The sequence below is a fragment of the Balearica regulorum genome, chromosome 1 (assembly GCF_011004875.1).
Source record: "Balearica regulorum gibbericeps isolate bBalReg1 chromosome 1, bBalReg1.pri, whole genome shotgun sequence".
NCBI lineage: Eukaryota > Metazoa > Chordata > Aves > Gruiformes > Gruidae > Balearica > Balearica regulorum.
In genome coordinates, this window is record NC_046184.1 from 67,964,652 (window position 1) to 67,989,353 (window position 24,702).

At 38.7% G+C, this 24,702-nt stretch overlaps 1 protein-coding gene across 1 annotated transcript in view; it reads left to right on the top strand.

Moving 5' to 3' along the window:
* Positions 1–24,702, top strand: part of ERC1 (ELKS/RAB6-interacting/CAST family member 1) — a 279,843-nt gene that overhangs the window by 34,847 nt on the left and 220,294 nt on the right. Inside the window, 3 exon segments of the mRNA XM_075756669.1 lie at positions 14,770–14,992; positions 14,995–15,185; positions 24,541–24,615. Coding sequence (XP_075612784.1) covers positions 14,770–14,992; positions 14,995–15,185; positions 24,541–24,615 — 489 coding nt within the window.

Consider the following 24,702-nt stretch of genomic DNA (forward strand, 5'->3'; position numbering starts at 1 on the left):
ATGAATTTTTCTGTCAGACTAATTTTGGGTAATTGTAAATTTTTTTTCTTCTAAAATCACCAAGAATACTTGCTTTTTCATTTAAAACATTGTAGCAGCATAGCTGTTTATTTTTAGTGATTTCTTGTTCATGATATATTTCTATCACTGAAAATATCTTTAGAGCAGAAAAAACAACAAAAAGTTGAAACTTCTTGAAACTTTTCATTGAAAACCTTAAATACAGTTGGTTAAGACAAGTGTTCATCTTTTGAACTATGGTCCCTAATACAGATTTTGCTGTGGGGAAGGAGAGAAATAAGAAAATCCATAAATATCTTAGTCTTTTTGAATATTTGAATCACATTTTCCATTTATTTTAGTAGTATTAGAATGTAGCCAAAGCTTTTGTTTGGGTTGAACAAATACAGTTGCTTTTATGCAACAGAGGCAAGATATGGGGAATCATCTGTATTACCTGGCTGTGGGTATTGGATGTGTGAAACTGAGAGTGTAAGCAAGGTTGTTGAAGAAGTGGTGCACACAGAAGCCTGCATCCGGGGAAATCTTGGCCTGAGTGAAGTTCTGGTGAGTCACTGCCAGTTCTAGCAGTTGAGAAGCACAGGAAGGTTATTGTATCCTGCCACTGCTGGGTGTCAACAGTGAGTCATGGATACTTCTGCTGCAAGGAGAATGATGCAAATAGATTTTGAGGGTTAAATTCTTCCTCAAATTATCAAATGTTCCAGTAAGTCTATCAGACTGTCTTCTGGGAAAATTAAGGTATGTTGAGTGTCTAGGTGCCATTATGCCTAAGTGTTACTTCATTATTATATCGGTAATAACTAATTAATTCACTGAATTTGTTATTTGCTTCTATATAGTTCGAATGTTTTAACACAAAACCAGCAAAGCCTAAAGAAGGGCTAGTGTGCTGAAAGCTGGTTTTTGTTTATCAGCTGATAAGAGTTACCACCTTTCCATACAAATCTTGTGCTCAGACCTTTAGACCATGACAATGGTGATGCTTTCATGAAAGCGTTTATTCATTCATTATTTATTGCTCTCTATCTTTTTCTGCTTTAACAGTTTGATTCACTACTTATATTGTCATTGTATTTAAGGGTTGGTGCTGTATTATTCTGGTTGTTATACCAGCACATACCTGAAAATGACAGTTGCTGCCTGAAGGATTGCAATGGTGGGAAAGTGATATGATGGTGATTGTTGACTAACAGGAATGTGATTGTGTCATTTGCTTAGCTGTTCTCCAGAGCTTTTTTTAAAAAAATATTTTATTTTAATCTTGACTAAGGAAAGGTTACATTTGTATGCTTTTAACTCCCTATTATATATACCCCATTCTTCTGACAGTATCTGTGATTTGAGTTTATAAATCACTCTTCACTAGTTGAAATAGCAATTTATTTTTTTAAAAAAAGCTTTTGTCGCCTATTCTGCATAATATACCATTTGAAACCATTTAACAGTTGGCTATTTTTTCAATTGCTATCACTTAAATTAAAACAATTAAATTGCCACTGATTTTTTTTTTTTCTTGAATTGTTCATGATAGATTAACCAAGAGAGGCTGCTCTGTCCTTTCTGTGTAAAACTAATCAAATAATGGGTTTATTTTTAGAGAAGTATATCACGTTACCTGGTATCCTTTTACATTTATTCAATGTTGTATATCAGGATTTTTAATGAGGTTTTTCTCAGAAAACAAAATCAGAATAAAAAAATGAACAAGTTACTAACTGTGACCAAAAAAAACCCACCCCCAAAACCATGCCTGCAGTGGAAAGCTGATCTTTAAAAGCGGCTTTCATTTTGTAATGTAGGAATGCAGATGAGTTAAAAAGAATGATACGACTAAGGTGTGTAATCTATGAAATTTAAAGTACAGACATAAGAGGTGTTCTTTTGTGAAAATTGGATAAATTGAAATAAATGTTAAAAAAAGATAAAATTGTAGAAATCTTTTGTGTGCATAGCTAGAAACAGACACAAAATTGGAGGCATGATGGATTTCTGCTTTCCATTTGTTGGCCTAGTGTGTAGTTCCTGCTTTTCTGACAATGAGATTCTGGGGATTTCATCCTAGACACCAAAGTGAAATTTTCCAGATTCAGCACTGCTTCCTCTACAATGTTACCCCTTCTGTTCTGGAAACTGAGGAGAGAAACGTGCTTTTTGAGGAAGGATTTTTCCATCCGGCTTCATTGCCTACCTCTGTGTAGTAGCTAGGGACTAACCAGAAGTTAATCCTAAAACTATATAGATTTGCTTTTCGCCTTCCTGTCAGTTGGAGTTTGACACTGATGCCAGCTATTATGTATGCAGTTATTAGTTTATGAAGATATTCTAAAAATTTTTGTTTGGGGATACAGATGTAAAGAGCAATCAGTTAGTCTGTGGCAGAACAAGGTGACAAATAGATGTCCGCTTTCAGTAGCAAAGTGCATGGAGTAAACCAAAGGTAGTTCTCTAATATCTTGTTCTCCAAGAAGAGTGTGTTTGTAAAGAGAAGCTTCTAAAAAGAACAAAATAAACCCCAGTTTCCCCCCCAACACCAGTACCAACAGCCCTGAGAGCTTAGATACATGTCTGGTCAGTGCTCGTTAGTCAGAAATAGCTATTGCAAATTATATGTATGGACTCCAGCTGCATTAGTGGTACTATGAGGAAATCTGAGGTTTGTCCTACTAGGTTAGGACAAGTTTATCCTAGCAGGTTAGGTTAGGTGGCTTGGGGTCTGATCAGAGGGGAGAAATACATATGAGTCTTTAAGAATTTGGGGCACTTCATTTTGATTCTGAGTTTGTAAATCGTCTGCTGACAATGTCCATAGCAAAAGCATCTCAAAACAGTGTTACCAACAGACTGTTTTAATGACGAGTAAAACATATGTTAATGTTAGGTGAAATCTAAAAGGAATGCAAGTGTTAAGAAATTTAGGATCGTGGGGTGGTATGTTAGTAATACGTTCAGGGTTTCTGTGTTGATTAGGTGTACAAGTCTTCTATCTAGTAAAGATCATCTAGGCATCTGTTTGAGCGAAAAAAGAGAGAAACTCTGCTGCGTTTAACTTTTATTTAACTCTTGGTCTGTTTCCTGACTAATGAGTAATGTCTACAAAAGCTATGAGAAAGTGGTGTTGGGAAAGGGGGGGGGCATATGGGGTTATTTCTCAGGGAAAGCACAGCAAGTTGTTCTGAAGTGTGCCTTAAACTTTGTGTTTAACCCAATATCACCACTGGCCCTTCAGCCTTGCTCTGAGATGGATTAGATAGAGGGAGTCCCCTCCCTAATTCTTTGTAGGTCGAGAACATGCCCGACAGAAGAGGAGACTTTGGGGGTTCAGAAGCCACCTTGTTCTGTTTCCCTGAAATAAAACACATAACACTAGACAAATGAGCTTTCCAGATTTTCAATGCTACAAGCCCCTCCCCCCCCCCTTTTTTGTAAAGTTTGGAATTAACAGAGTCTTATAAAACATGTAGCTCTGAGATTAATATCTGTGTTCAAACACTTGTGCCATGCTTAAGCTCTTGTTAGAGTTGGTTGATTGATTCCTCGAACTCACAACAGGGAATTCCATTTTCCTTTCTGTCTTGACAGTTGTTCATACAGATGTATCAACAGATCAAGATGCTTCTCTGAATAGTTTTTAAATTCAGAGCACTTAGTTACAAGATGATTTGCATAAATACACTTGAACCAAAAGACAGTATTGTACAGCATTTCTATCCATTTTATCTCTATTTTTGGAAATCTGGAACAGTGTTATGTAGTCTCAGTTTGGTATATGAAGAAGCAAGGAAGTTCAATCATTGCTCTGCAGGAACCTCAACAGCATGACATACTGCTTGAATGACCATGTAGTAATGATTGGTTGAATAAGTAGTTCCTGAAAAGATTTATTAAAAGCCAGTATTCATTCAGCGAGAGATTTATCCTAAATGATTTTACCAACACGTCTATACGAACTGTCCATTTTGATCCATGGGCAACACAAGACTATTCTGTTAGATAGTTTTATATTTATTACAATGAACTAAGATCTCCTTTATGTTCTTCTATCTATTCCCTTGCTTCCTAGAGTGACGTGCAAGGTTAGACAGGACAGTATTAAAGCTTTTCATTGACAAAAGTAGTTCTAGCTGTCAGTCCTATTGCAGATACCCATTTGAGCTTGTCTGATTCATGTTCTGATCAGATGCATTTCTGATGCATACTAAGACCCAACTTACTGCACCTGATGGCCTGAGTGTTGGGTGACTGAGCACTGCTGTCAGAGGGAGTTGCCTTTTGCTTTGAAAATTGTCATACCTAGCAGGAAGATGTCTACGGGGAAGAACCACTCTTCTGAATGGAAAAACATTTCTGTTTAGGTATTTTCATCACATTATAGGATCCAGTAAAGATTTTCATAATGAAAATCCTTGACTTTACTTCCAAAGCAGCATGTGAGCCTAGCGTCTATCAGAATCATGGTACATGTAGCAGAAATTTGAATGCTTCCTATTCAGGTAGGTTGTGCTACGCCTCCTCGTTTCCAGAGCTATCCACGTTCCTCTTCATGCTTTCCTGTCACTTATTTCTTGGACTCCTTCAAGGGGATATTGTGTTGCCTCTGAAAGGTCACAGGAAGCTCCTTTAAAACTTAGTGTAATGTGCTGTGTTCTGCTTTGCCATCAAAGGTGCTGCTGTCATTCCAGCAAGAGGGTAAATGCCAGAACATTTTGATCAGAGTTTTTTTTATATATTCTTTTACAGGGACAATGATTACTGCAGCCATATTCTAAATTTATCCTGAAATTCCAGTAACACATTTGATCTGCCTGTCTTCCCAAAACTGTACTCAGCATAAGAGACTTGATGTATCCAGAGAAAAAAAAAACCCATGTTTTTAAGTCTGTTCCTTTGTGAGTGTAGCCAAGATTTCATGGCAAAGAGCTGAGAAGATAACATGTATCATGTCAAAAACTCACAAGTTTGACAAGGCTTAGTTGAGTCTCACTGATGGTTACTGTTACTGTAAATTTTGTTAAAAATGGATTTCTATTTTCTTCCTCATTGCATTTCAAAGAAAATGAGAAAAGTTATGAAGATGGAAGGGATGCATATCTTCCATTTGGCAAGAACTTGACTTGCTTGTGAGAACTTCAAGCCCTAATATTGCAAGATAGACTTAAAATGATTGCTGCCATCCTGGCTGACTGCTGTGCATTGATAACTATAAAAAAAGCCCATACTTCTTTCTTCAAGAAGGGGCAATGAATGAGGGTGGGGTTTTTTCTGTATATAGCAGTGCACAAATTATAGTCCTCTACAATGGCTGATGATGTATCTGGGTACTGCTCTTGTTTCAGCTGTCATTTTAGTCCTTTTGGATTTTGGGCCAATTGAGTATGAAAGTCTGCAGTTTTTCCTTATTGCGGCTTAAAACAAGAAAACCATGTGCAAATACTTTTCCAGGAAACTTGTTTTACTTTCCCTGAAGAATTGATGACATGGCAAATATGAGAAGATGCAATGCTTACAATTTTGTATGGGATAGTGAACAGCTAGGAAGGCATATTGCAGAGACTAAAGCAAGAATCAAAGTATTACCATGACATAGCCAAATTTGTCCCGTTGTCTTGTGAAACAGTGGTATGAGGTGTTGGGCATACAGGGCCTCTGCACTCTGTAGTCATCTCCCTAAGATGACTTTTGCCTTGCGAGGTTGCCATCTACTCAGCATAAGAAAAATAATAAGCAGGTTCTCAAAGCCTCATTCTACGTGTGGTTTGTGCAGCTGAGAGACAGCAGCTAGTTTTTGCTGTTGGTGTTCTCCCTATCTTGGTTGAACTTGTGCAAAGACTCCATTGGCAAGAACTTTCTATGTGTCACAGTACAGCCACATGTTGTTTATGAGATCCTGAATGTCACATGTTCTATTATTTGATGGGATCAAGTCCTTTGTGCATTGTTCTCACATTTATGGCCATATGTGGTCATCTGATGCTTTTATTGCTCAAGAAAATGTCTTTAAAAAGCCAACAAACAAAACCCCAGTAAAGTTCAGTGTTTTCAGATTGCTGGTGAGCCGCTGTCCAAGTTTTTTAGTTCAGTCTGATGGGGCTAGCAAATATTTCATTTCTTCAGCTGAGCAGCCAAATATTGGGCTCTTGATATCTTATCTGGACAGTAACTCAAGTTCTTGAGGCACAGATTTGGAAAGAACACTCACCTTTGTGGTCATCAATCCATAGTCTTTGAGCATTGGGTAGCTCATGAGCTCTTCCACTGTTGCTTGCAGGTGAAGAATGCCACTATGCTGTATTTTGGATTGACAGGGAGAACAAAGTATTGTATTGTTCTGGGCAAGCAGATGTTGAAAAGCTTACAGGTTTATATTAAATCTAAGTCTTTGAAATATTCTCAATTTATGTATCACAGCCTACCTTGTAATTGTTTCTTCAGTTCTCAGCAGTCACAAGCTTGAAGTATTCAAAAAGCTTTAAAGACTAGGTCTACTCCATATTTTGTACCCTTATGTGAGAGGTATAGGGTTTGTGCATACAGATGAGGTTATTCAAAATATTTCAGTCAAAATATTCTTGTGGGACCCATGCATGTGTGCATTAAGATTTATACTGTAATCTCTCCAAACCAACTAGTATAGAAGAAGGTTTAAATTGGGGGGGGTGGAGAGGTTGGCAAGGGGAGGATGATATGAATAAAGTAGTCAACAGCTTTCTTTAGCATTGATTTTTCTTATAATACTCTTTCATTATAAATCATCAGCTATTTTACCTTTTTAGAGCATAGTATTGATGTATGCCCATATCTTGAAAAATACTAAACACAAGATCAAAGGTTGTATAGCAGAGCACCTTTTATCTTAGATTGATTCCTTGCATCAGCTAATGGAAAGTTATATTTGCTGACCTCCCTAATAGAGGTGACTAATAAGAATATGTTTTTGCAGAAAAGCAAATTAAAAAAAAAATCCTAATCTATTAACAAAATGAGTCATGTTTCATATAGATGCTATTAATTTGAAAATATTAGACATCTATACACATGTAAACGTTAAAATTCTCCTTCCCTTAAGTACCATAATTTCTAATTACTTTCATGGGTGAGAGGTTCACAAAAGCTGAATTTGGCATTTAAGCACCTATTCCATGGATGCAACATTTAGAAGTAATCTATACAGTAGATGAAATTGGGTGTGTTGTATATACATGCAAAATGGCATAGGATCAAACTCTACGAGTTTTATCAAGGCTAACCCAAATATAGTTCAGTGTGATGTTTTTGTATTGGCTTTTTTCTTTTTTTTTTTTTTTTTTTTTAACAGAAAAGGATCCATTTTATCAACAGTTTGTGACCAAAGAAACTTGTACTTGCCAGACAGGGGAGACAGAAACTGTAAAGAATTATGTTACTGCATTGTATGAAACTGCATATGTGCAAGAACTCTTGTTTCTTTAGCGGCATAAGAACAAATAATCAAAGCTCAAATTTGTATATAAATAAAACATGGTATTTTAGTAGTGAAATGCTAACCCAATTTGGACAGCCTAGTGGGAAACAGAGGTTAAAATCAGTATGGAAATTGTTGATTCCTATGAGAAATTCTAAACATCCCTAATCCCAAAGTGCCTGTTCGGAAGAAAGATGAGGGGAACTTGAAAGAATCCAGTTTCTGCACTCCAGGATCATAGCATGCTGACACTCAAAGTGTGTGAAATGTAGATGCTAGGAAGATTTGCATGAGAAAAAGCTTTTGAAACACACTAAACTACTTATGTAGATGTACCTGTGGAAATTTAAACATGTGGTAGCTGGGACTAAGTGGTATGACTTTAGAAATAATTTTCCTTTGAATTCTGTTGCCTACTAGACCATTTCTGGTATATGCTACAGAGCTCAAATTCCCTTAGGAAGCCAGAGAACTGTCAGAATTATCTTCATAGTTCAAAAACTGATAAATAGGCTGATGTTTTTCAGAAGTTTACTAGGCTTGCCTATGCTTTACCAGACTTTTTATTCCTATCAAGCAGGTATGCACAAATTTCTTCAGAATAAGTTATGTTTTTACTGTGCATCAGGTATTCTATAGAAACTGCTCATATACACACTTTATTCATTGAAAATAGAAATGGCTTACCCTTTTTCTTTGTACGATAACCTGCTTCATTTTTACCATAGGTAAAATCTTTCAGGTGGTCATTTGCCACTGAATAACTGGTGTACTGTATTAATTCTGTTTTACCTTGCAGCCTTTTTTATGGATGTACCGGTACACTTAGTATGAGATGATTGCATTGCAGGTTTGGTTCTTCTGTGGCTACAGGTTTATTATGTTGTTTCTGATCTGCTTACTTTAGGAGTTTAAATTCATTCCTCCTGGTTTGCTTGTGGGGGTTTTTTGGTACAGTCGAGGTGAAGGAATTAGGCTGCTGCACACTGCCCCCTTAAACCAAATGAGTCATTTTGTGTGAGTCTAGTTCAGCTGACAAATGTATTACTGACAACTTAAGCTCTTTATCTATAGCACTTTTTTACCATCGTGCCCTTTTGCTGTCTCAGAGATAATGCAATGTATGGTTGTCTTTAAAATACAAGTCTCTTTCTTTGACTCTCACAAATTAAATCCTATTAAAATCATAGCTGTATTTTGTATCTAAGCTAAACATTATAAAAATCACCATTCATTTCCATTTAAATAAGGGTTTTAAAGCCCCTGATCTGTCTTACAGGGCATATGTAGCATTTCTGGAATCAGCAAGTTCTGTTTCATCACAGCCCTGCTGGACACCTGACATTAGCCCTTTTTTCGGTTTCTTTGCGTGGGCTGCAGATGAATGTCAGCAGGGACTCCCTCAGACAGCCAGGCCTTTGCTTCTTCGGTGCATTCAGCAGAATCTATTTCCCAGAAACGCCGCCAAAATGTTAACTCTTTGAGAATGGGAGAGAATGATTTCCCATAGTGACCAAATCCTATTCTAGCATTTGGCATGTGATTTCTTTTGAGCTGAATGTGGTTCATCCTCTTACAAGTGTTTGAAAACCTTTAGTTGTAAAGAACATGTGTATGGGAGGAATCATCATAAAGCAAAAGTCTGTGATTGCGCATGAGGATTTGCTGGCAAGAAAAGCACCTTTAAGTTCTGTCCTTTTCTAGTGATGTGTGTTTGAGGGTAGGCCTTACTGAATTGTCCTTCTGAAATAAAATACGTCATAATTATTGCATCTTTTCTTTCCAGAGTAGTAGCATTGTAGTCACGATGATCTAAAGACAAAAGTAAGGCAGTGTTTGTAGGTACTACATCTATTTCAGACCTGGAAGGACTTTTGTAGGTGAAAGTTTGTTGCTTTTTCCCAGCTGTAAAAATAGTTGGCTGAATAAGAGATTAGCTGTAAACTGGCATCTTTAGAAACCTAGTTGTTGGTCAATTAACAAATTACGTCTGTCTCTTTTTTTTTTTTTTTTTCCTTTATCCCTAGGTTGGATCCTGAAAAATAAATACAGAAATATGTGATATGTAATAAAAAACACAAACCTGTCCTATGTCTTTCCAAGCACTTACTGTTTTCTACATGAAGAACAGCTTGATCACGGAGCAGATTTGCAGAAAACTGCTGAATACATGGACTTCATAAAGTTGTCATTCAGTACAGGATGTACTGGCATTGTGGGTTAACAGTAGAAGTAATCAGGAAGTTTTTAGTAGCTAAGGTTGTCAATATTTTTATAAGAATTTTTTATTGAATCTGCAGATTTCAGCAAAACTTTTGTTAGGAAAAATATTTTTTCCCTGCGGGGTGGAATTTCTGATTAAAAATTAGGGAAGAGTGAGATCGACCCCTGAGCAGGAAATAGAGTTGGTCAGAGATGTTCACTAGAGTGTGGGAGATGCTAAAGGGTCTCTTGGCTAATTCAGACAAAGACCTTGAGCCAAGATTAATCTTCCCTTTATGACACCGGGATGTGAGAGATGTAGGTTTAAATTCTGAAGTCAATCAATATTCAGATATTTGTACAAAGCAGGATCTCTCTCAGTCCCTCTGTAAGAATATCTTGTTGGAGATCCACCCAAGAACAGTGTATTGCCTATTGGCTATAGCTTCATTTGGGATGTATGAAGGTGATGAGTAAGATCTTGAACCTTATCTCCCAGGTTGAAGCTTTTCTAACACACACCACTAAGTATTGTAGTAGGACCTCTCTTTTTCTCCCTGTCTTTTGCATCACCCCATATTCTCTTGCTCATGAATATGAAAGTCTTCAGTGTTCTCCTAGTGTAAGAGCAAAATTTTTAAGTTGTTCAGTTTTGCAGAATGTAACAATTCTTCCCACCTCATTGTGACACATTTCTGTGACAGTGTCATACAATTGCATGTTATGTTTTCCCTTGTTGCTGGGAAAGACTAGGTTCTTCTCTTCCTTTTTGCTGATTGTTGACAGGCATCTCTTGAATGTACTGAAATTTTTCTTGGTATTCCAAAAATTAATTTCCCAGGTTAACTTACTTAGAATTTAAATCCAGGAGATTAAGGAGAATTTAACTACAGAAATGTTTAGTGCCTAGGTGCCTCGCCTGTGTTGTGGAACCCACAGTTCTAATTTAGGCATTCAGACTTCTTGAGTAAAGTATGGGATGAGTTATATATCTGATCACAGTAGTTACAAAGACAGTGTCTGCAGTGTGAATAGCCTAAATCAGGCAACGAAAAACAAACCGACAAATGTGTATTGGAATCTTAAACACCATAGCTTGGTAGGTCGAGCTCTGTCTTGCAAAGATGAGTGTGGAAATCTTTTCTTTAAAAAGCATGTCACAATGTAATCCTTTCTTTCAAAATCATGCTAGTAGCAATGGCTGCCTCCTTTTGGCCTAAAATGTAGGGTTAAAATACAGGTCTTGGCTGTAGAGTATCAAATTCCTTTTTCTGTCTTTCATATGTTGAAATGCACGTCCCCCACTTCCTTTGGATTGGTAAGATGATAAACATTTAAGTTAATTGGAAGTATTGCTATTCAGGTCTTTCTGTTCTTACGTCTTCTACCAATTAGAATAAGAAGCTGTGTTCTCTTTAGTATTTCTGTCAAGCCTACTGAATCTTTAAATATTTCATGCAAAATAGAAAAGCTTCAACAGGGAGAGATTAAAAGATCTGCCTGCAGCGAGGTTCCCAAACTCACCAGTATAGCAATAGGTACATTGCATTATCCTGGGACTGCAACAACAGGACTGCTTTGTGAACCAAATACAAGGAACTTCTGTATCATTGGCTGTAGTCGTACTGGAGGTTGGAAACTCATCTAACCAATCTGCCAAGGTGTGGGAAATGTGAATTTGAATTATGTTAGGTGGAGTCGAAGATCGAATCATGTTTTGATAATTACAGATGTAAATTTTGTGCTGTTGGGTGAAAGGCAAACTCTGTCCCTGCGTAGAGCCTGGTTAACAAACTTTAAGTTGCCCCTTGTAAGTAATACAGGTAGAGGAACACCTGGCATGAGGTGATGTTTGCACCTTGCCCTTTTAAGATTTACATTTGAGGTGGGCCTTAAGGGGCTTAGATCTGCCAAGAGAAATGTACTTTGGGCATAACCAGCAAGAGACTTACTAGAGAACTGTGTTCACAAAAATATCTTTGTGATTTGTAGGTGTAGATATAATTTGTAGTGAGGCTTAAAGACCAATTTTCATTACTTTGAAACCCAGGGAATCCTCAAGGTCTGAAATAAGAGCAATAAGCTTCAAGCAAAGTACAGGTTCAGCATAATTTCTTTGACTTTAATTATGTTACCTTTATTAAACTATTTAAGAAAAACATGATGGGTACTTATTCAGCAGAGTGACGTAACCAAGCTCAGTGGCATTAAAAGTATTTTTACATGTTTATTTCTAGATAGGACAATTTCAACAGTATTTTTTCAAGTTTGATTGAGGGTCTCTAGTCAGGTCCTGGAAATAGGATTAAGAACCAGTGGCTAGTATTGCATGAACTTGGGAAATGTTTTGCCTTTCTGGGATAGTCACTGATTTACAAGGGAAGTCCAAGAAATAGTGAGAAGCTGGTAAGATTTGCCATGTCCTTCAAAGGGAAAAGGATGTTTTCTTAGAAATTATATAGAAGACAAGCTATGTTAACTGAAAAAGTAGTTTATTTATGGTGCCAGCTAATAAAGGGTATTGTTGTGTTATTCTGAAAATCATAAAAAATTTTTGGAAAGCAGATAAAAGAACCCATTTTGCATACATCATGCACGTTGGAAAGGAGTGGGTGTCAGAAGCATAGAATAATTTTCTATGGTGTATTTTCCAGTTACCTTGCACATAATGAAGTTTGTTCTCAGCTGAGCAGTTCAGAGAACAGTGATAGTAATTCATAAGCTCAGTGCTAACCCTTCTCTTGCCCCACCTCTTCAGTTTTCCTGGGAAACTGAATTCAAGGCAGTTGCTGACCATTTTTGTTGGGTGTTCCAAACACTCTTGTCCTTACTTAACAGACTGTTTAATAAATACTGTTTGTAACTGTTACTAATTTTTTTTTTTTTTCACATCATGTTTCTGAATCATATAATAGATTCCAGTTTTTTGACCCAAAACTTGCACGGAGGATTTTCCAGCATTGGGGGAGATAATTGCTGTGGGTCTGAGACACAGGTTTTGCCTATGTAACCTGAAATGAGATTTCACAGCAGATCAAATGGTAAAAATGCAGAAGTTTGGTTGTGGTGATTTAGTCCATTGATGTTTATAAATAACCCAAGTTTGATTCTGAGACAACACTGAGTAGAGGAAGTAATTTCATTTAGTAGATGATGTGGTTGTTCAGAAGAAGCTCTTTTCTCGCCCGGGAGAAAGGAAATGCTGAAGTGGCAGTATGTGGAGAGGCAGGTGGAAGCATATGGGAATTTGTTTGTTAGCTGGAGGAACAACACACAGCTGGGCTGTGGATAAGTAGGGCTTCTCAAATGCAAATGAAATTAACTCATGTGTGGAATTGTAAAGTTATAACTAGTGATGTTATTGTTTGAGCTTAATGAAATTTAAGGGTATTCTTTCACTAGTGCTGTTGTAGTCCTACTGACTTTACTGGTGTTGTATAGGTACGGATGAGGCAAACCTTTTCATGAGTGCAGTAGGTTTTCTTTTACACCTTGGTCAACCTACATTAATTGAACAGATGTAGTAGTTTTGATTGTCTGCCTGCACGCTGGTGTCTGCTCTTGTGAGACACTACCTGGAGTACTGCATCCAGCTCCAGGGTCCCCAGTACCAGAAAGACATGAAGCTGTTGGAGTGAGTCTAGAGGAGGGCCATGAAGATGATCAGAGGGCTGGAGCACCTCTCCTGTGAGGACAGGCTGAGAGAGTTGGTGTTGTTCAGCCTGGAGAAGAGAAGGCTCCAGGGAGATCTAATTGCAACCTTCCAGCACCTGAAGGGGGCCTACAGGAAAGCTGGAGAGGGACTGTTTATCAGGGAGTGTAGTGGCAGAACAACAGGTAATGGGTTTAAGCTGAAGGAGGGTCAATTTAGATTAGATGTTAGAAAGAAATTCTTTACTGTGAGGGTGGTGAGGCACTGGAACAGGTTGCCCAGAGAGGTTGTGGATGCCCCCTCCCTGGAAGTGTTAAAGACCAGGTTGAATGGGGCTTTGGGCAATGTGGTCTAGTGGAGGGTGTCCCTTCCTGCAGCAGGGGGGGTTGGAACTAGATGATCTTTGAGGTGCCTTCCCAACCCAAACCATTCTATTGATTTTATGATTTTTGTGATACAAGGTAGATCCCAGGGAACAGTCCATCTGACTTGTTCACGTTTGGGCTAAGATTGTAAGCAGTCTGCCACTCTTGAGGGAATATCTCATCCCTGTAATCAGATCCTTGTTCGGTGTGTTAGTACTTCTTGGTTATTGTCTTAAATACTTCTGTCTTGCAGAGAAGAAAACAAATGTTTATCTAAATATGAAGTGAGGACTTTTTTCTAGGTTAACTGTGCTTCTATATTATCCCATTGTTAACCCCCGCTATTCAGAGTCATTGAGGCAGGATTTATTGTCTTGTATAACCACAGATTACTGCTGATCATTTGAGCGACTTCACGTTCCTCTTTGTAAGGTGGTAGTTTCTGTTCTGTACTACAATTCTCATGCATAAAATTGCATGATGTGACCCTTCTCCCCAGTCAGCATATATCCAGTTTTCTATACTTGTAGTTCTTCCTGACATGCTGAGGTTTCTTCTGTAAGTCAACTGGGAAATCTATGCTACGTGTAGTTTTAGTACTGAAGACCTTGAGAGCCTTCATGGCTGATTATGTTTTATTAGATGGTATGTAAAATTCTAATAGGGCACATGTCCCTCTGGTCTGTCAAGATAGTAATTCTAGTCTAGGACTTCTTGCGCAGAATTCCTCTATAGGGTAGGGCAAAACATCTGGAAAAAAATATTTTAAGGCTCTCAGCTTACTGACAAATGCCTACTGACATTTTCCCATTTGAAATAGTGACTCACCCAAGTTGGTAGAAGTGGAAGAGTCACCCGAGTAGGAGGTTTCTAGTGTTAAGCAACTTCTACCAGGCATAGGAGGGTCTTGAAATTTCTGTAGTATAACCCAGTTCTACCTCAATTCTGCTTTCAAAAAAACAATGTTGGTCTGTCAGTGTTGCAGTTTCCTCTTTGCTGGTAGTTCAGGAGGACTGACGTGGCTCATACTGTTCTCTTTATTTCTCCAGTGGAGGAAATCCTCTGATTTTATTTACTTATTCTTTTAGCACATGCAGATGACTATCCAGGCTCTCCAAGATGAGCTGCGGATCCAGCGGGACCTGAACCAGCTGTTCCAGCAGGACAGCAGCACTAGAACCAGTGAGCCCTTTGTGGCAGAGCTGACAGAGGAAAACTTCCAACGACTTCATGCAGAGCATGAACGCCAGGCCAAGGAGCTATTCCTGCTACGTAAAACCTTAGAAGAGATGGAACTGCGTATTGAGACACGAACAAGACCTTAAATGCACGTGATGAGTCCATCAAAAAGCTGCTGGAGATGCTGCAGAGTAAAGGTCTGTCAGCAAAAGCCACTGAGGAAGATCATGAGCGAACAAGACGGTTGGCTGAGGCAGAGATGCATGTGCACCACTTGGAGAGCCTTCTTGAACAGAAGGAAAAAGAAAACAACATGTTGAGGGAGGTAAGTGACCAAGCTCTGGGTTTGTTCCAATTGTAAGCTCCTCTCTGTCTCCTCTCCATTTCACAGCTGTAAGGAAAGAATCTTTCATCTTCTCTATAAAGTGTATTTTACGTTGCAAACTTGACAGAATTTGTCCTGTTGTTTTAAAACTTCTTTATGTCTTTGTTGCCTGTGCTTTCTGGGGTTTTGTGCTTTAGGCCCCACTTTTTCTATAGTCTCCATATGAAGCTCTGGAGGTGAATTGTAAAATTCATTCTTCCGTTCTATTTCAGTTTGAGAGAAAGTAGCTACCTGTATTTAGGAGAGAGCTGAGAGAAATCTTTGCAGGAGTAATGGATGATTGCTCTAGGGTTTCCATGGAAACAGTCGTCTTGCTGTGAAGGGTATTTGATAAAACTATTAGCTGCCCTGGATGCACAGCCAAAAAAAAGATTACTTAAAGGGGCACTGCTGCACACATAGTAACCCCTTCCCCCCCATCCCTCTGAAAACAGAAAAGAAAAAACATTGTTATATCTGTATTGCACCTTAGAGGAGTACAATGGCAGGCATTCTTCACTATTAATCATTCTAAACTAATTAAAATAAAATATAGGCTACATATCATTATCTTAGAAAAATAAAGGAAAATGAGTTGGTTTGTAGGCAATGTCATTAAGTTTCTTGATAGTTAAATGCATTTTCCTCGTCAGCCACCTTCCTAAAGTATTTTAATATTAACTTCTAAAAGGCTAGTAATTCAATGTGTGTTGTGTGCATACACATGTATGTATGTATATGTGTGTATTCACTAATGATAAGATTTTCTATAATGATAATTTTGCATACATCTGTAGATTGAATGCATGAATTGATAGTTACACGTGTATGTGTAATATGTGTGTGTGAATCTAATGACCTGTTTTGGGCATTGCACGTCTACTTTGTGGTTCAGCATTTTTTTGAAAGCCTGACACATACACAAGGTTTAAGCCTCCTCTCTAAGACACCAGGGAAGCAAGGTCTGGCACAGAGGTTTTTGAGATGAGTATTTGCAGCAAATAAATATTTCTTAATACCTCTTATTCATATGTTTTCTATGGCCTGACCCATTGTACTTGTGCTCTTGCAAGCATTTATATAAGAAAGCTAGAGCCCATTGCATTTCTGAGCCAGATTTAGGACAGATTTATTTTTTTAGAGCAGTAATCTCTTGAGTGTCTGGAGTGAAGATAATATTATTCCAGAGTTTCTACACTACAGTTTTTCCTTTATTTAGCAACCAATGATAATTCTGTTCCAATTCTTGTATCTATTTCAGGAAGAGTCCCAAATGGCTTCCATTTGTTTCTGCTTTAAGTCCAGCAACATAAATGAAAGCTGGCAGGAGCTGTGTAATTTTTTTAGGAATGCAGTTAGTTTTGTTTCTGCTACTGATGAGTAGATGTTAGGAGATAAGAATTCTTGTTTCATTCACACATGCCTGGAAATCATCAATCATTTAAGTCCTAGCCTTGATAATAAAAGTTTTCCTGGAGAAGGTAGAGATGACACTGACTTTGAAAGTGCAACTGCTGTTTATCTAACATTTTAAAATGAATTACTCCTTGCTGCTCTCCCAGCTCTAATGCATTGAGAGGAGAAAGGCAGGTATGCTGTAATTTGTAGCTCAAGCCATTGATATGGTGTGAGATCCAGCCTCGAAGCTGAGCACCCTAGTAGCCCTGGAAACATGGTGCCATGTGCAGAGATGCCAAATTATCTCCTTATGGAACTGGGTCACATCAGGAAGGGTTTTGTTAGTACCTGTGTGTTTTCCCTGAGTTCTGAGCTAGACTGAGCTAACTGAACTCAGTCTTGTCTGCATGAAACTTGGGGGTCATGCCTGGGGCTCCAGGAGGCTGGAGAAAATCAGTGGATGTTGCTGAACTGTAGCTGATTGCATCTGACTTGCTGAGCACCAAGTTGCTCTGCTCTGCAGGATCTGGTTCAGAGTTGCTATCACAGTTCCACACTTGGAAGTTGTCTCTGTGCAGAACCTCTTAGATGTGTCTGCATCACCCTCCTCAGCTAATCTTTAATTATGTGTTTATCTCTATTTTGATAGTTTTAGATTATTTTAGCCCTTTGCTGCCCCAGATACTAACTATGGAATTTTTGAGCTACCTCAAAGAAATCAATCTACTTTCTTGATGGTTCTATATCTAGCATTACCAGTATCTGGAAAGGCATGCTAAACTCTTCTTTAAATACTGCTGTTAAAGGAAGCATTAGTGTCTCAAAGAAATTTGTATGTGCTTGGGAGGTCAATGTTTACGCTTCATGTTCTAATGTATTAGAAAAGCTGAGAAAAACTTTAATAGCAGTTTTGACCATCTTAGCTAAAGCAAGTTCTAAGATGTCAGAATCTACTAGTACTGTTTCTGACTTTACAGGTGTGTTAGACTTCTGGTAAAAATCTTTGCTAAAAAAAAAATAAAGATCTGCATATTGAAGCAAAAAAGTATCCCTCCATTTTTCAACTTTGAAGCCTACATGTAATTCAAAGTGTAATGTTGAGACTCAAGGTCATCAGATGGTTTCTTAGACAGTGCAAATGCAGTGGCCAGCAATCTGACCTTGCAAATTAAATGTGAATTCATTATTTCTTCAGCTATTGCTATTACTGTGATAAAGATTGCACTAATTTCCTAAGGAAAGGAAATTCTCAGAGTTGTGGTTCTGTTAAGATCATAACCAAGGAGTGGCTGTACTGGTTTAGGCCAACAAACCCTTCAGTCCAGCATTCTGTTTCACATAATGGCCATATGCAGACACCCAGGAAAGGGTAAGAACAAGGCAAACATGATACTTCTCTGTAATGCTGTCCCATCTTCCCTTGTCAGCTTAGTATCCTCCATGGATCTGCCATCCAAGTACGTGGTCAGTATCTTCTTGAGCCCACGTAAACTTTTGCAGCTGTAGCGTCATTTGGTAAGTGGTTCTACATGCCTGTTCTCTGTTGCAGGAAGAACCTGCCTCCCAGTAGCTTCATTGACAGCCTCTTGTTCTTGAACTGGAAGACACAGTGAACGGGTGATCACTACCAAGACTCAGTGCCACTCACAATTTTAGATTTGTCATATGCCTTCCAAGTTCTCTCTTTTTCCAGGCTGAAAAGTTGAATGCTACTTAATTGTTCTTCATTTAGAAGATATTGCATATCTTTGATCATCTCCCAGAGCACTGTCTCAGCCTCCCATATCGAGGTTAATAAATAGATTGTCCTGCAGGTAGTGAGAGGTGTCTTCATAAGCAATTTGGCTCTCTTGGGCTTTTCCCCAATATCCTGAATTCCAGGGAACTCAAGCAGTCTTTCCATACAAGTCCGTAGGAGAGATCCTGTATCCAGCATAGGATGTATTTGACAACTCATACTGTGGACAGTCTCTCATTAACACAAAATAATGAAAAATTAAATGTCATTGAACATCTAAACCCAGACATGGATCTGGATGGCCTGACTTCAGCAGATGACAGTGTGGCTGCATCACATTCCTCTACCCTAGAAAACAAGCTTAAGCTTCATAGCTTATAAAAAGAGGGCTGCTATTTTGAATACCCCTTCTTAAGTCTTAGTGCAAATGATTCATATTATTGTTGGTATTCTAGACTTAACTTTCAGAAAGAAAATTATTATCATACCAACAAGAAATGCTTGACGAAATCCAGCAGCTGGACTGCAGCTTCCAGAATAGCTCCCAAGTTACATTAACTGCCACCTCATTGTTCCAGACTCACCTGTTGCAGAGTTATCAGTGATGGCAGTGACAGCACATAGGTCTAAAGATAACGAAGCTTGCTGTGCTCTTTTTGACAACCTCCCTGTTCCCCCACCCAAAATGCTAAATGCACTGGGTAGAAACATGTTGTTCTCGGCTATATGGAGTAATAGATACACCAAATATCAGTGCAACTTATGGCAGAGTATGATGTGATTGTATCCACATCTGGTGTTTTAGACACTTGGAGTACTTTGGGCAAACTATGATTCATAAGGACAGTCCAACATCATTACACCAACTTGGTTAAACCTTTCTCTTTTGAATTGTTCAATAATCTCTGTCTTTAGAAATATATATCTGAGGAAAGAACTGAAATCATAAACTTGTAGCATCACAGTCAATAGAGAGGTTACTTCTTGAGATATTTTGGAGAAAAAAGTTTAGGCCCCATTTCTCATCTGCCTAGAAGAAAGGCTAAAAACAAAACTATGGTACTGGTTCTACCCAAGGGGAACAAAAAGAAGCTGCTCATTGTGTATTATTGTCAGATAACTGGCAAACAACTTTGGCAGTGTTGTCCCATTTTCTTAGTCCTTCACAAGGGGTATTAGCACGAACTTTACAACAGTAGGTAATCTGATGACCTGTTTGTCTCTGGTTTGCTACTGAGCATACATAGTCTGCAAGGCAATTACGCCTTTGTTCACAGCAGTGCTATGGCATATACTAATTGGAGTTTCCAGGATATACTGACGTATCACTGCATTTCCCCAGCTCAGGTAAGGATATCCTTTGATGTCTCAAATCATAAGAACTAAGGAGAGTGCATGAGGGGAAGTTCCCAAATGTATTCTCTTCTTTTCATTGGCCAGTATGCTTATTGTTATCTACCTGATACACCTATGAAGCCGTCAATCCCATCGTGCCTTGTATAACATCGATTCAGAGCCCTGATAATATACATGGCCCTAACTATTGGCTTTTCCTGAAAAGATGCAGTAGAAGTCATGCACAGTGCTAGTTCTTCATCGTTCATAACAGATTTACCACATAGTTGTAATGAAGGATATGTAAGTCCTGCAAGTGACTTGTGATGGGCTGTATGTGTCTGTCATCAATACCTTCAGCAAGAGGTCAAAACCAAGTCTCCCTTTAAGTTAAACTGTGATCTTGTAGGTATAGCATTCTCCTGGGAAAAAGGAGGGGTCGGCTCGAACTTGAAGGCTAAGCAGGTATTGAAGCTGGGGTGAGGTGTTCATTGAAATGTCAGTGCAATAGAATGGCAACATAGTTCATCATAAAGAATGAAACAGCCATGTGATTTGGTAGACAAAAATTAGACAGTTATTCCCTGAACTGTGAATCCAGGTCTGGGACAGATGGCTGACTGCAGCCTTTTATTTGGAAACAGAAAGAAGGCTCTTTATATGGAAGATTTCTTCAGGAGTCAGGTCTAGGTTCAAGGTTTGTATGTTACAGTGGTGTGGAACAAGGAAAGGACCAACAGCAGCTTTGCCCTTTGTGTCACAAAAACAGTGTTTTGTATTAAATTACATTTTTGTATTTTTACTTTTTTAGTAATTGGGCCCATTCAAACAAGATGGATATTTAATACAACTGCAAAGTGCAAGTGCAAAACTGAATTAAGGAGTTAGGGATGTAGCGCGTAAGAAATAAAGGGTGGTTTTGTACGTAAAGCAGTCACTGAAATGGGTCATTCATAAGGGCACTCACTTACAATGAACTTAAGGAAAGAGGCTATGGCAGAAAAAGCTATTATTTCTTTTCATCTTCAGTGTTTGTTGAAATGGCAACCCCACAAAGTCCTGTTTGTGAACTGTATTACAGTTATCTAGTATGGCCTTAGTACAAGAACTGATCCCTGTTTGTAGCTATTTTGAATCGAACAGTGCTCACTTTATTCTAGGAAGTAACACTAAATTTCTTTGAGCACTCTTTATTATGTCTCCACTTAGGGTAGATATCTGTCAGAGTAGCGAGCAGGCGCACAAGGCTGTAACATACGTATACTTTACTTAGCTTTATATTATCGAACTTGATACTGTGATGGCCAAAGAACAGCAGCATGGACCTTAGTGAGAAGGGATGGATGTGCCCTGTAGACGTACCATGCTCAATCAAGAGAAAAGTAGTTTGTTTTATCTGACCAGATTTTAATTAACTGTGACAAGTTTTGCAAAGAATTTCTTTTTTCATGCATGTGTTAAAATTCTTACCCTTTTCTGCTCCAGGCTCAGAGAAGGATTTAGAAATTTTAATTGGAGCAATTAGAGTTATCTCAAACAATACTTTTGTCCTGTTCAAAGATTTTGCAGCATAAATAGGACACACTTTTAGAGACAATCTTTGGTTTGCTGGAGTAGATAGATTCAGTAACTGGAACTCTTAACTACCATCGCGGTAGGAGACATCTTTCTGATGAGTTAAAAAAATTAAGTTTCTGCTTTTGCTGCTGCTGCTTCCTTCTTTTGACATTTTAGAAGGTGATAGCAGGGAGAAGTGATTTAAATCAAGATAATTTAAATAGTTATGTTGTTATTAGAATCACTTGATTTGTCTAGAAATAATTTTAAAACCTATAGAGCTTTTGTAGAACAAAATTTGAGAAAATTTATTCTTTATACATTTTGCTTTTTTTTCACAATTATGAAGGATATCTATGTGCTGCCTTCCTTCAGCAGCCACACTTAAATCTGTGTTCTTGGGAGGTTCAGGCTGCCTGTAGCCTTTTTTTCAGGCTCTTTAGAATCGTAGGCATGTTGCCAAAATTGAGTCCTTACTATGCAGTCAAGAGGTGGGAGGTGGTGTTTTTCAGCAGGTTATATCATCCAAATCACAGTGGAATTACTTAAGATGATAGAAGTAGGACGTTTCCTTTGCCAACGTGCAAAGCATCACTGCAGACAGGGGAGATAAAAGACAATTCTAAAGAAAAAGGTTAGAAGAATTTTCTATTTGGGAAAATGCTGTGCAATGTAAAAAGCAGACACTGTTGTGTCAGCATCCCTTTAATGACGTGCTATTCTCCTACTGTGTATTCCATCTATTCCATTTCCATAGGAATAGTTGCTTTTATGTTCTCAGATCACAGACCGTGTGTCTGCACAACTGGAAATTATCTACTATGTAATTGCACTACTGAAATTAATATATTGTTCAAAATAGACTTAGCATGTTATTTATTTTTTTACCTTCTTATCTTTTGTTTTCTCAGCTTCTAAAAGTTGACAAGAATTTCTTTTTTCAGAAAATACCACCCTACACTGTGAACATACTTGTAAAAATAGCTTCTCAGGAAATACATTAATATTTAAAGACAGACAAACCTTCTACTGGATTTTCTTGTTAATACCATTCACAGGCATCAACGTAATCAAATGTCCTTGTGCCCAATTTATGCAAAATTCTTCTTGTGGCCCTTGTCATTTTGATCTTGCTCACTTCACAGCTATTTTAGAATACTTAATCTTACAAGTTAAGTAGTGTTTTCAGTATTTTGAAAAGCAGTATACAACTCTACCTTTCTCATTCAAATAATTAAACATATGGAGGAAGTTGCATATCTGACTGCCATACCAAATGTTATCTCTTCACCACATTTATTGAAAATAGGAGTTTGTGGATGCTTTTAGGATTTTTCTTTTAGCAGTTTAAGGGGAGTGGGTGGCTAAACTGTGTGTGGGCACATACACAATTTGTTGTTAGGTTAACTGATATCACAGTTCATATTCTATGGGCACCAAAGTATTTTTATGTCATGTAATACTAACATTCTAACAGTATTCACACTTCTACATTTAAGATTAGTGTGTGGTGTGAGGATAATATTATTTTAAGACAAATAATGATATGGTGGGTTGACCCTGGTTGGACGCCAGGTGCCCACCAAAGCTGCTCTATCACTGCCCTCCCCAGCTGGACAGGGGAGAAAATACAACGAAAGGCTCGTGAGTCAAGATGAGGACAGGGAGAGATCACTCACCAATTACTGTCAGATGAAACAAACTCGACTTGAGGATAATTAATTTAATTTATTACTCTGATTTGATTGGTAATAAGAAATAAAAACTAAATCTTAAAACACTTTTCCCCCACCCCTCCCTTCTTCCTGGGCTCAACTTCACTAATGATTTCTGTCTGCCTTTTCCCCCCTCCCAGCAGCACAGGCGGATGGGGAATGGGGGTTGTGGTCAGTTCATCACACGTGTCTCTGCCGCTCCTTCCTCCTCAGGGGGAGGACTCCTCACACTCTGCCCCTGCTCCAGCGTGGGGGTCCCTCCCACAGGAGACAGTGCTCCACCACTTCTCTAACGTGAGCCCTTCCACGGGCTGCAGTTCTTCACGACTGCTTTCAGTGTGGGTCCTTTCCACAGGGTGCAGTTCTTCAGGACCAGACTGCTCCAGCGTGGGTCCTCCTGCTCCAGCACGGGGTCTTCCATGGGCTGCAGGTGGAATCTCTGCTCCACCATCAACCTCCATGGGCTGCAGGGAGGGGACAGCCTGCCTCACCATGGTCTTCTCCACAGGCTGCAGGGGAATCTCTGCTCTGGCGCCTCCTCCCCCTCCTTCTGCACCGACCTTGGTGTCTGCAGGGTTGTTCCTCTCACATATTCTCACTCCCCTCTCCTCAGTCTGCTGTTGCACAGACTATGTTATCCCAGATGCGCTACCACTGTTGCTGATGGGCTCAGCCCTGGCCAGCGGCGGGTCCGTCTTGCAGCCAGCTGGCATTGGCTCTATCGGACATAGGGGATATGTCCTTCTTCTCACAGTAGCCACCTCTGTAGCCCCCTCGCTATCTTGCCATGCAAACCCAATGCAAATGAAAAAGTGGAATAGATACTATATTGTTTATCCTGTATTCCCACTTGTTGGTTTGAAACCTCTAACTACTTTATGGGGTAGAACAAGTTGTTTCAGCTTTCTATCATTTTATTCCTTAGTGAGCAGTCTGAAGCATGTTAGTTCTGTGAATTCACCAACAGAAATATCACATGGACTTTTGTGTCCTTCTGTCTGTGTACTCTGAGCTTCTAGAGCAATGTGCTCTCCTGTCGTGTACCTTCAGCTACATTCAAGGCCCAGTGGAGAAAGATTTTCATTATGCATAGTTAAACATTGGTACTCTGGGGTAAAAAAGTTGGAAAAAGAGAGTTATCAACACGACTGCACCCTATAGCTTGCTGAAACAGAAACCACAGCATTGTTGTTTTCAGTAAACATCTAGTCAAATAAATAATGTATATGTCTTCCATGAGAAACTACTAAGAATTTAGATTAGTTTATCGGTAAGATGACAGGGGTTTTTAGTAGACTCAGCTGTCACTTCAGCAGTTTATTTTGAGTAAGTAGGTAGTCAAAGATGCAGTTTCTGTTGTGCCTTTTTAACTGAGGCTGTGATTCTGTTGAATGAACTTTCGCCTATCCTTTCTTTGATATGAGAGATGATAAAACAAAATGTATGAACTGGTAACATCAGAAAGCAGCAGCACTGAATTATGCTATGTATTAGAAAGAGAAGCTTCTAGTAATTTTGTTTGTGGGACACAATGCCATTAGGCTAACTCTTGCTTTCTTTTCTGCTGGTACAGGAGATCCATCGTCGATTTGAAAATGCTCCTGACACAGCCAAGACAAAGGCTCTGCAAACCGTTATTGAGATGAAGGTAAATGATTGCATATAGGCAGTAGTAGAGTTTGTTTTCTGGAAAATGGTTTTTCATGTGAAAGATGACTCTACCAAATACCATATA